Consider the following 12,167-nt stretch of genomic DNA (forward strand, 5'->3'; position numbering starts at 1 on the left):
TTCTTTTACCCGTACCTGTGTGGAACTGATAGATGTCACAAGGAGAATACGGTAACGCAAGGTTTCCATCGACATACAATTATTCACATAAAACGAAAAGAATAGAGAGGTATGAAATTATTTTAACACCCTGCTCCAGATCATGAAAATGTTTGCATGCCTACTAGTCCTACTAAAGCAAAGAGGGAATCTCCTTTCAGAATCTTAATTGAGAAAACAACAAAAAAAACTATAATTGAGTCACGGTCAATCATTTTAGTATCTCAGAGGGAGGCAGACCCTCTTGCTAGGTAGCAGAAAAGCAAAGACTAGGCTGTGTCCACAGAAACTGACCAAACCTCTTTTTGTCTGTTCCATTTAACATGGGGAGAGAGAGGGAAACATGAAACAAGTTTGTTCTTACTGGTAGATACTAAAAAGGTCAGAATAGGAAATAAGCAACTATCAACCTTAATATCAATTCAGATGATCTGTAATGTTATCTTGAGTAATAATTAATTATTGGTAATATTACTCAAGCAATAATTAAAAATTAAAAGAACCTTGTTATAAAGTCCTTCTGACTGTTGTCTGTTGGAGACTGAACTTTTTATTCATTTTCTTATTAAAGGCAACTATTAATTAATCTGGGAACCAGCGTAAAGAAGAGAGTCTTACTGATCTTTGGCTATAACTTTCCCCTAAAAGAATAACTCATCCAATGCTCACTACTCAAATTAGATTTTATAACAAAATTTTGACACGTAACTTTACATTAAAATGAAAGTCCTTAGACTTCTAAATAGAGGTATTTTTCCAAACTATCTGCAAACAAATTTTAATAAGAGATTGGTAAAATGGAGGAGTAGTTCTGTAACATATTGTATACGGATGTTTTTATAAGTAGCATTATATTTGTTGAGGTTATACTGACATCAAAACAAGTCATTTTTATCGTACATCTTTGATTGATGAGTTTTTGTTCTCTAGAGGACTGATCAGGATGAGAAAGTGACTAAGTACTGTAATAAAACACAATGTACCTAACTGTGGCTTAGTCATTAAGGAGATTCTATTCCATTTTCAAGAATAAGTGAAAATAAAACTGAAAACTTAAACACGTACATTTAGTTGCTACAAGTGATACTAGCACACAGTGTATGTCTCCTTGATCTATGAAGAGTTTTCATTTTTCTTAGAACCAAGCACTATTTAAGAGTTTAAGGAAGGGGCGCCTGGGTGGCTCAGTCAGTTAAACGTCCAACTTCGGCTCAGGTCGTGGTCTCACAGTTCGTAGGTTTGAGCCCTGCATAGGGCTCTGTGCTGACAGCTCAGAGCCTGGAGCCTGCTTCGGATTCTGTGTCTCCTTCTCTCTCTGCCCTACCCACCCCCCTCTCTCTCTCAAAAATAAACATTAAAAATTTTTTTTAAAAAGTTTAAGAAAGCCATCACGAAACACTACCTTCCTCATTCAAACCATTAAACCAATTTTGATCACCTTATTCCTTACTGTTTTTCTGCCTGAAACTGGCATAAAGCTGCACGAAAGTCAACACATAAACAATAATAAATTCTGTTGCTATTTTTATTAGGATTGCATTAAATTTGTAAATTACTGCAGGGAGAACTGACATCTATAACATCATTATAAGACTGAGTGTTTCTATCCAAGAGCAGTTTTGATCCATGTTCTCAAGTCTTCATTTGTGTCCTTTAGGAGTGTTCTAAAATTTTCTTCATAGTTGTCTTTGTCTTGCACGTTTCTTAAGTTTATTCCTAAATGCTTCATGTTTTTATCTTATCTTTACATAGTCTGCCTTGTGTCCTGAATGTTTCTCTAGCTACTGTTGATTCTAAAGTTTATGTGAAAAAGTAAATAATAATAGATACTTGAAAGTGGAGCTATGAAGGAAGATTAAACAAAACAGATATGAAAACATATAAAGTCCTGACAATGAAACAGTATATGGAATATGTACAGTGAGATCTGAGATTGACCCATGGAACAGAAAGTCAAGAAACAGATCCTGGGGCACCCGGGTGGCTCAGTCAGTTGGGCGTCCAACGTCAGCTCAGGTCATGATCTCATGGTTTGTGAGTCTGAGCCCCGTGTCAGGCTCTGTGCTGACAGCTCGTAGTCTGGAGCCTGCTTCGGATTCTGTGTCTCCCTCTCTCTCTGTCCCTCCCCCACTTATATTCTGTTTCTCTCTCTCTCTCTCTCTCTCTCTCTCCCCCCCCCCCCCCCCCCCCCCTCAGAAATAAATAAACATTAAAAAAAAAAGAAGAGAAGAAACAGATCCTAAGTTCCGGGAATGTATCAGATAACAAAGGCAGTACCTCAAATCATTGGGTAAAAGGCTTTTTTATAGGAGATGTGTTTGGAAAAAATAAAGTTGGAATCATATATCCCATCACGAGCAAGATAAATTATAAGCTGGTCAAATGTTAAAATGTCAAGATATTAAAATCATAAAGTTACTAGAAGAAAAATGAGAGCACTTTATTTAACTTCAAGTCATGAAGAAAGTCTTTTCAACTATGCCTGAAAATAGAACTCAAAAGACTGATAAATTTGACACCAGAAGCTAAAACAAAATTGTTCATCGCATAAAATACTATATGCAAAGTTGAGAGATCAACAAAACCATGGGAAAAAGTGGTTGTAACTCCTACCAGAAATAGGCTTATTTCCCTAGTGTATAAAAAAGCTTCTGAAAATTAATATGAAAAAGACCAACAGAAAAATGTGCAAAGTCTATGGATTAACAGTTTACAAAAAAAAATGACAAGTGACCCTTCCACAAATGAAAAGATGCTAAAAGTCAGTCCTAACCAGAGAAATACAACCACAAAATACCCTGAACAGTATTTTTAACTAGCACATTGACATGAATTCAAAAAGTTTATAAGAAATCTTACTGGAGAGAGCCCTACCGGATGCTATGCCCCTGTGGAGCAACTTTTACACTTTGTGATTGCTGCAGCAGGCGGAGTGCTAACTACCCACATGAATGTGCCACCTATGGAGGTGCTAACTACCCGCGTGAATGTGCCACCTACCGATGTAAAGTGCTTTTCATATGAACACGTTACCTAGTCAAAAATTGATAAACACGTATATATATGATGATATTTTAAAACGGAAAACAGTATTTTGCTTAACATCAATGAAAAGGAACTATAAACACAAGTAGACTAAAACAGAAGAAAAATATTTAAAAAACAGAAACATGTTAAGTCCAGGTAGACATTTTCCTCCCGAACTTCTTATTTGCTTTCTTTCGTTAAAAAGCACCAAAATGAGACTTTCTCCTCGAGGTCATTGGAAAGAGCAAAAGAGAATTTAAAAAGTGGAATAACTTTCTCACCGTTCAATTCAGTATTACTATGTGTCATGACAAGTCCCACCTAAAAGCTGACAAGTCCTTCAGCAGTGCACTTGTCAGCTTTCCGTGATTTTACACCTAAGAGTCATTGCAAAGGAAGACTAGGCATGACTGGTAAGTGACTAACCCTGGGAATGCGGGTAAGGAAGAGTATCATGCCTGAAGGCTTACGCCTGAGTGCTTGAAGGAATAGTAGAAGCGTTAACAGAAATGAGTAAATCAAAGGCAATATGATAGACATAGGGAGAGAACAGATTCAACAAGGCAGCTTTGAGTAGAAATGGCAGCAGGCAGGGGCAAAAAGAACTAGAATTAGGCACAGAGAAGTCATGAATAAAGTACATTAATAAGACACAGGTGCATTAACAAACAATACCTACCAGCCATTTTTCATATTCATCAATAGCTTGCTTGTCTTTATCTTTCTTCTCTGCTTTTTTCAGTTCTTCTCTTCTTTTCTCATTTATTCTCTCTTTCTCCTTTTCTTTGAAAAAGGCGTCCTTCTTTTCATTCCTATGTAGGACAGTACAAAACACTGGGTGGTTAAAGGAGAGGCTATAATAAAGATTTCCTAATACATCTTTGTGGTAATGAGATGCCGATACATTAGTAAATTTCAAGCAAACAATGTTTTAAAAGCCTAGAGCGTTATTCATTTGAAATGGAGCAAAACAGTTCTCATTTGGGATTACCATTTCTCTACAGCTGTTAAGTTATCTTTCCTTTTCTCAGCAATAGTTTCCTCCTCTTTCTGCTTCTTCGCTCTTTCATATTCTTTCTCCTTTTTATTTTTCTCTCTAAGATACTCCATCTTTTTCTCTTTCCATCGTTCAAACGCCTGAAAGAGTTCACAACGAGTTTCTTACTGACCGTGGATGTGACCAGGTAAGGAGAAGCCCAGTCAATCAGTCCCACAGGTGCTGAGTGAGGGAGGATAAGGAAGGCAGATGTCCGAAGCCCCTGCATACCTGTAGCGCCTCTCCTTTTCTCACAGCATTTTCTTCCTCGGTTTTTTTCTTGTTTTTTTCCTCAAGTCTTTTTTTGGCGGCGATTTTCTTTGCTTCCTTTTCTTTCATAGCCTTCCAGGCCTCAAATGATGCTAATGCTTCTTCTCTCTTAGCAGCTCTTTTCTATTTCAGAAAAATAAGAGACAGTTAGATGTGTGCGGGTAAATAGATGGCCAAGTATCGGAAGATACCGATACGATATACACATACAGATTGTATTTCCTTCCCTACATAGTCATCGTTTCTAGAAATTGTTTTTCAAAGAAGATAATTTATTTAGGATAGGTTAGACAAGTTGATTTACAAAAAAAAAAAAAAAAAAGTCATCTGATTTTTTCATTGCATTTTAATTTTATTTTTACTCATTGCATTTTAAAATGTCCTTTTCTTAAACCATTTATCTGATATTGATCTGCTATTCATGGGAAAGAACTGTTTTTTGGAAATGTACTGAACAAATGTTGTCAAAACTAATAGGCCAAGTACTACTGTAAAATACTAATAATAAAACATTCTATTAAGGGGGCACCAGGGTGGCTCAGTCGGTTAAGCAACCTACTCTTGATTTCGGCTCAGGTCACGATCTCAGGGTCATGAGATACAGCCCCGCCGTTGGGCTGTGTGCTGACAGCCTGCTTGGGATTTTCTCCTTCCCTCTCTCTCTGCCCTTTCCCTCCTCTCTCTCTCTCAAAATAAATAAATAAACTTCAAAAAAACACACATTCCATTAAAAGAAAGATATCAGGAAAGTTACAGGCTTATAAAGTAAGTCAGAGTGAGGTAGATTGGCCAAGTCACACAGATTTTTGCTTTGAACTGGAGTTCTGACTGACATCAAAGCATAAAATTGTTACTAAACAACAGAGCCCACATGTTGAAACTATGTGCAGACGGGAAAATGTGTGGGTGAGTGTATGGTAAGTATGTTATGACTTTACTTACCTCCACCTAATCCCATATTCTTGGCTTGCTCTAAAATATTGCTTACCATTAAACGACAGAAAGCCTTAGAGAAAACATGATTCAGAAGGGAAGGCACGACGTACCTCCCCGAGTTGCGCAGATCACACGAGAAGGTGTCTGGCACTGAGCACAGCAGAGAAACGCTGCAAAAGTGGTGACGGGGATGTGGCACACCCCTGCAGGGCTGCTCCATGCAGTACCCTGCACTTGGGAAATAGGTTCCTCTCTGAATCCATTGAAGTATTGCACAGCACAGTAGAGGGCTTTTAGTTTAGAAGATGCGAAGGAACTAAGCATGTCGGAGACTACCAGGCAGGCGTTAGAGGCAGAGACTCAAGTACTGAAATAAGAGCCTACCTCTGGACAGCGGGAAGGATATGGCTCAAGAGTTCATGTAGGGGTTGGTCCTGAAGACACGTATAAAATTCAAGGTGGAAAAGAGGAAAACTAGAGGTCAATGTCTGATGACCCTTTACATTCTTGGCTAAGTCGTAAGATTGAAGTCAATTTTTCACAAGGAAAAGTGAAGTAAGAGTGAACAGGTGTCCACAAGCAACAATAAGTTCACAATGAGTACGGTCAAATGAGTACGAAAAACAGAAATCTCTGTGTATCTGTTTTCATGTAAAACGGTTATATTCATATCAAACTAAAAATGTATAAAGTACCAGAGAAATAAAATCAGAAATCGATTCTCTTATGCATGTTATTTTGCCATTTAAACAACAGTAGATTTAGCAATGTTAAATATTTAGAGATATTTTACTGACTTAAAAATCCACAGTATTTTCCACTTCTGTATTTCAGAATACCTGTTCGTTTTGGATCCTTAGGTTTTCACTTTCAATCCTTTTAATTCTGTGCATTTCATGTAAATATACATTTTTCTTTTCTAACCACTCCTGTGAGAATAAGAAAGAAACTATATGATATTCAAAGTTTCCCAAATGAATTAGAATTCTTATCCGTTTCTGAAATATTTGATTAAAATTTTAAAAAGGCAAAACACAAAATTTAGAAATTCTATATACACTAGTATCATTTTTCTTTTTCTAATAATATTGTAATATATAAAGATAAGTATGAATAAAAAATATGTCTGTCATCTTTCTTAGATTTAACAACAGAATTCAAAGATTGAATATGATGGCTACATGAAAGTTCACATTTTTCTCCAAATTTCTCAAGTACGATTTTCTAAAGTGTACTATGTAGTGTAATAAACAAGACAAGAAAAAAAAAAAAGGACCTTTTTGGAAATGAGGAAAAATCAGGAGAGTCTTTTGCTATGCAAGCTTACTTCAAATACAAATTCTTAGGAAAGAAAAAAATTAAAACTTTTTGTTCATAAATTTGTTCATACATTTGTTCATTTGTTCATACATTTTAAGAAGAAAAAGCATAAAAACATATATAGACCTTAACCATATTTTTGCTTTGGCTGGAATTTTATAAATTTTCATGGCATATTCTCTTTCTTTAAAAACAGCTATGGGGGCGCCTGGGTGGCTCAATCGGTTGAGTGTCCGACTTAGGCTCGGGTCGTGATCTCACAGTTTGTGGGTTCGAGCCCCACATCAGGCTCTGTGCTGACTGCTTGCTTAGAGCCTGGAGGCTGCTTCGGATTCTGTGTCTCCTTCTCTCTCTGCCCCTCCCCTGCTCATGCTTTGTCTCACTCTGCTTCTCAAAAATAAATGAATGTAAAAAAAAAAAAAAGAAAAGAAACTTACAAAATAAAAAATAAAAAAAACCAGCTATGATTGGTTAAGCAAAGCTTAGAAGGAAATAATTTAGTAAAAAAAAAAAAAAACTTTGGGTTGCTCAGGTATTATAAAGGAACATTCTTCCCAATAAATTAAGTATTAAACCACCATTTCTGACAGGGTCATTTTATTCCTTGATAAACGGGTAACCTTATTAGGTGACTCTTCATTTTTAAAAAATGTTTTCCTTTTTACCTGATAAACAGCTGCCCTTATGTTATCTGCTCGTTCAGGTTCTAGGTTCTGTTTCTGTGAGGGCTTTTGGTCCAAGACTTTCAAAGTCCCTAAATAGTGAGAAGAGGTAGATGCTGACGGTGGTCTCCTTATAGAACTAGATTTCTTTAAAAAGTCAGAGGTCATTAATCTGAAAAGATCCAAAGAAATCAACACAGTTACTACAATTGCACTTGGTAGAAGAAAAACACATTAGAATTTACAGCTACTATATCTGAAATTACATTATAAATTAATAAGTTATAAGTATTTTGAAAATGTAAAAAAAGACAACGATGATAGTCTTTTCTTACTTAGAGCTTCAAAGTGCTTGCTCTTTCTAGAAAATTGTAATTAGAACATTTTTAAGAAACATGGATTACATCTCAAGTTACATGGAGAAAATAATATAAATAAAGTAGATTTTAAGTCTCTTGTATCATTTTGTTACAAGAAAACAATTCTAAATAGTTAGAATAGCATTTTCTACTTCAGGGGTTGGCAGGAAAATATGGCCCACTACCCAGTTTTGTACAGTTTACTTATTTTGTAAGTTTAGTGCACCACAGCTACGATCATTCATTTACATGTTGCCTAAGGCTGTTTCCCTGCTATAACAGCAGAACTGAGTAGTTACAAGAAAGAGAATATGGCCCATAAATCCTAATCCATGTACTAACTGGCATTTTACAGTTAAGGTTTGCTGACCCTTGCTTTATTTGATTAACGGTAATTTAAAAGACAGAAGCTTTTGATTAGCATTTATGAGTTAGACATTCATTATCATCGGCGTGAATGAAGCAATATAGAATCTTGTCATTTTAATAAACCACCTTAGTCCACAGATCCTCAAGGTTTTAAGTATAATTGTCATGTGTTAGACAAAGACACTTAACAGAGAAGTCTAATGCTGGACTTTAGCTTTATTACCATACAGCAAAGAAACTCTAACCCAGGAATAATGTAGAGTATAGAGAATCCCTAATAAATTCCTCATCAAAAAAGAACATGATCAACTGAGGAGTCTTATCATGAAATAACTACTTCATTCATTTCATGAGATGGGAATTTAAAGAAAATCAAGTAATACCAAATGAAATTCACTTTACAGAAGTTAAGCTAAAATTAGCTCTGTTGGAAATAAACTCATAAATTTGGGATAATAATAACTTTATTACCTGCCAGATGCACTGGACGCTCTATTATTTGTTGATTTTTTATTCTTCATATTTCTGTCTTCAATTGTTTTCTATTAAATAGAAAATACCATAGATGGATTACTCCCCATAACTATCACAGTTAGATTTAGGGGCAAAGCTGCAAGGAAATCAATGTTTTTGAAACATCTACTATGTGTCAAGTACAGCAGTCCCTGGGAACTAATAAGGATACTACACTTTAGGGAGGGCTGATGGACATGAAACACAAAAACAAATGTGAGTCAAGAAGGGGTTAAGCTAGGGCCCTGTGACAATGACTAGAGTGAGGGATTATGTTAACGACAGTGATCTGGAAAGGCCTCCCTGAGGTCTTGACATCAGTGCTAAGATAAATGACGAGAAGAAAGGGGCCACATGAAGGAAGGTCTACGGAAAGAAAGAAGTAGTAAGGGCTAAGAACCCGAGAAGGGAAAGAACTTGATAATGTTGAGAAACAGAAAAAGGTGAATGATGCTGAAGCACAGTGAATGACAGGGAGAGTGGAGGAACAGATGGTCAGAGAAGAATGTGTGAGGTCCTTAGGAAGTGGTAAAATGTTTGCATTTTATTTTATTTTTTTTTAAGTTGATTTATTTATTTTGAGGGAGAGAGAGAGAGAGAGAGAGAGAGAGAGAGAGAGAGAGAGAATCCAAAGCAGGTTCCGTGCTGTTAGCACAGAGCCAGACCTGGGGCTCAAACTTATGAACGGTGAGATCATGACCTGAGCAGAAATCAAGAGTCAGACGCTTAACCAACTGAGCCACCCAGGTGCCCCTCTGCATTTTATTCTTATGATGACAATCCAACAAAGAGACCTTAGCAGGGGAATGATGTGATTCAGACTTAAGGAAGGTCCTTTAAGGGGAGTAAGGATAAAGCCAAGGATTCAGTCAAAAGAAATGTCATGGTCTTACTTATTATACATAAATTGCCTGTTGTAATTTAGAACTGCCTCTGTTTGACATTTCTAGGATCCCATCTATAAATTCCAAATACCCTTCTTCTTTTTAAGGAGTAACTTCTCTCCTTTACACAGAAGGCTGCTAGCATTCAAATGAGAACACAGATAGAAACCTACATGGCTTACTTGGCATGAGTGATTTTTCCTAAGGAAAGTGGTTACGAACAATATACCTGGAACATGGTTTAATGAACCTTCTCTGTAAATTTTAATACAAAGCATTAGTATTCTGTATTATAAAAGTCCTATTCAACCACAAGTCTTCAACTAGCACTGTTACCTTCCCCAATAGTAAATACACATAGTCACCAGCTGACTATAGCTATAAGAAATAAAGACTAGCTTCAAGAGAAATAAAGACTAAAAATGCTATACCATAAATTTTAAAAGTATACTACTCTGGCATAGTTTCAAGTAATCCTACACACCATAAATCTGGTTCTCAAGGTTATAATAATAATAATGTTTCTAATAATGATACTGTCCATCCATTTAAACAAGAAAGATGTTGGTAAACATTTCTTAAAGATTTCCTTTAAAATGTATAAAATGTTTAAAAATGATATCCAAAATGTTTAAAAATTCACTAATTCAAAACCTTAGAAATTGTTCCAGATAGATGCATTTTTGTAACACGAAGACCTATAGAAACCTACCCACTTATGGGTTTATATTTCTAGATATTTAAAAGTATACTATGATCATATACCTTTGATAATTTTTTTTTTAATTTTTTTTTTTCAACGTTTTAATTTATTTTTGGGACAGAGAGAGACAGAGCATGAACGGGGGAGGGGCAGAGAGAGAGGGAGACACAGAATCGGAAGCAGGCTCCAGGCTCCGAGCCATCAGCCCAGAGCCTGACGCGGGGCTCGAACTCACGGACCGCGAGATCGTGACCTGGCTGAAGTCTGACGCTTAACCAACTGCGCCACCCAGGCGCCCCAACCTTTGATAATTTTTAATGAAATATTGACTTTTATTATATTCACTGCAAATCTTCCCTGAAGTAAAACAGTATTGAATTAAATAAGAACCACTTGATAATATACCAGTATCAAAAGATGAGTTTTCTACAGATAATTCAAGAGTACATGATACGGCAGGTAAAATATTTAACAGATCTATTTTGAGTTTTGCTGTAGTATAAAAGGTATAATTTTATATAAATACCTTTGAAGATGCAGTTGTATCAGCGGATATTACGATACTCTGAGATTTCAATAGCGGTGGATCAGCTGTCAACTCATTCATGATCAGTTCAGCTTTCTCCTTTTCTTCTTCAAGGTCATCAGTAATCACTTGACTTTCCTTGGATTTCTCATGTGGAGTAGTAACAAAGTCTATCAAAAATGAATTCTCTTCATTTTCATTTGATTTCAAGGAATTGTGGTTTTCAGTAAGTTCTTCATTCTGATCTATTTTGAGACAGAGTCACAAAACTAAAACTCTCTTCTGAACTAATAAGGTAGATAACAGATTCATTTGCTTTCTACTAAATGAGGATTGCCATGCAAAATAAAATGTGAAGAGAGCTATTGTATTCAACTTGAATAAACTTTTCTCCAAAGTGATGTACAAAAGAGAAAGTGGCTACTTAATGTACTAAAGCATTTGACTTACCTAATACTTAGGAAAAAAAAAAATCATATTAGTAAGTAGAATGAAATAACTACCCTAAACCAAAGGCACACCAAAAGCTCCTGTTGGTGATAAACCAAGTAAGTGAGAGGGCATTATCTATTCTATTTGAAAGCCTGTGTTTCTTAGCTGGAAAAAGAAGCTGTGCGGGCAGGAGGTACACATCTCTATGCTACTATAGGTACAAGTGGTACGGGAGCAAAATTGCAGAGCTGCAGGAGAACCAAGAATTCATGAAATTTTAGAAGAGTCCACCACACAGAGAATAAAGCCTTCTTCTAGACAGGTTTTTTTTTTTTTTTTAATTTTATTTTAATGTTTATTATTTATTTTTGAGAGAGAGAGAGACAGAGTGTGAGCAGGGGAGGGGCAGAGAGAGTAGGAGACACAGAATCTGAAGCAGGTTCCAGGTTCTGTCTGAGCTGTCAGCACAGAGCCCGATGCAGGGCTCGAACTCATGAACCGCGAGATCATGACCTGAGCTGAAGTCGGAAGCTTCACTGACTGAGCCACCCAGGTGCCCCCATCTAGACAGTTTTATTTCTGCCAAGATGCAGAAATGTTGTCTATGATACCAACAGGGCACTAAAAGCTGGCCTATTACTCATCTCCATGCTCTAAGGGACAGCCTCAAGCAGTGGCATGACAAGATTCTGTTTCATTATTACAGAACTTCTCCTATTATTCTGCCTGCCCCACTTTGGAATGTTCAACAGAAAGAAGTCTGTGATCACCAATTTTCAGTTCTACTAGGATCCACCTATTGGCCAACTTTGTATTTTTATTGTCAAAGTCTTAATTCTGCTGCTTTCATTATTACAGCCATTTTTTGGAACTGGTTTTGAACTAAGCTGGATTTAAAATAATTTTGTAATTATAGTTATACATTTTCATTTGGAGAGCACTCACGACTCCAAGTATCATTAATGAATTCTTTAGAACTGCTAATTAATGTATTCAGTAAAAAGAACAAGGACTTTGGAGCCAAAGATTCAAATTATGGTTTTATCACTGACTTTTGGGTATGTTTCCCAATATCTTTGCACTTCAGTTTT

The 12,167-nt window shown here is 36.3% G+C and overlaps 1 protein-coding gene across 4 annotated transcripts in view; it reads right to left on the bottom strand.

The window, feature by feature from the left end:
- The window catches only part of MAP9 (microtubule associated protein 9), a 37,453-nt gene that overhangs the window by 6,612 nt on the left and 18,674 nt on the right, over positions 1-12,167 (bottom strand). For 3 of the 4 annotated variants that reach the window (XM_049632325.1, XM_049632324.1, XM_049632327.1), the window contains 7 exons: positions 10,645-10,889; positions 8,490-8,560; positions 7,294-7,462; positions 6,148-6,237; positions 4,334-4,495; positions 4,058-4,203; positions 3,746-3,878 (listed from right to left, as the gene is read on the bottom strand). In XM_049632325.1, the coding sequence (XP_049488282.1) occupies positions 3,746-3,878; positions 4,058-4,203; positions 4,334-4,495; positions 6,148-6,237; positions 7,294-7,462; positions 8,490-8,560; positions 10,645-10,889 (1,016 nt within the window). The remainder of the gene's footprint in view (positions 1-3,745; positions 3,879-4,057; positions 4,204-4,333; positions 4,496-6,147; positions 6,238-7,293; positions 7,463-8,489; positions 8,561-10,644; positions 10,890-12,167) is intronic. The other variant, XM_049632326.1, reaches the window with a different exon arrangement.

The sequence above is a fragment of the Panthera uncia genome, chromosome B1 (assembly GCF_023721935.1).
Source record: "Panthera uncia isolate 11264 chromosome B1, Puncia_PCG_1.0, whole genome shotgun sequence".
NCBI classification, from domain to species: domain Eukaryota; kingdom Metazoa; phylum Chordata; class Mammalia; order Carnivora; family Felidae; genus Panthera; species Panthera uncia.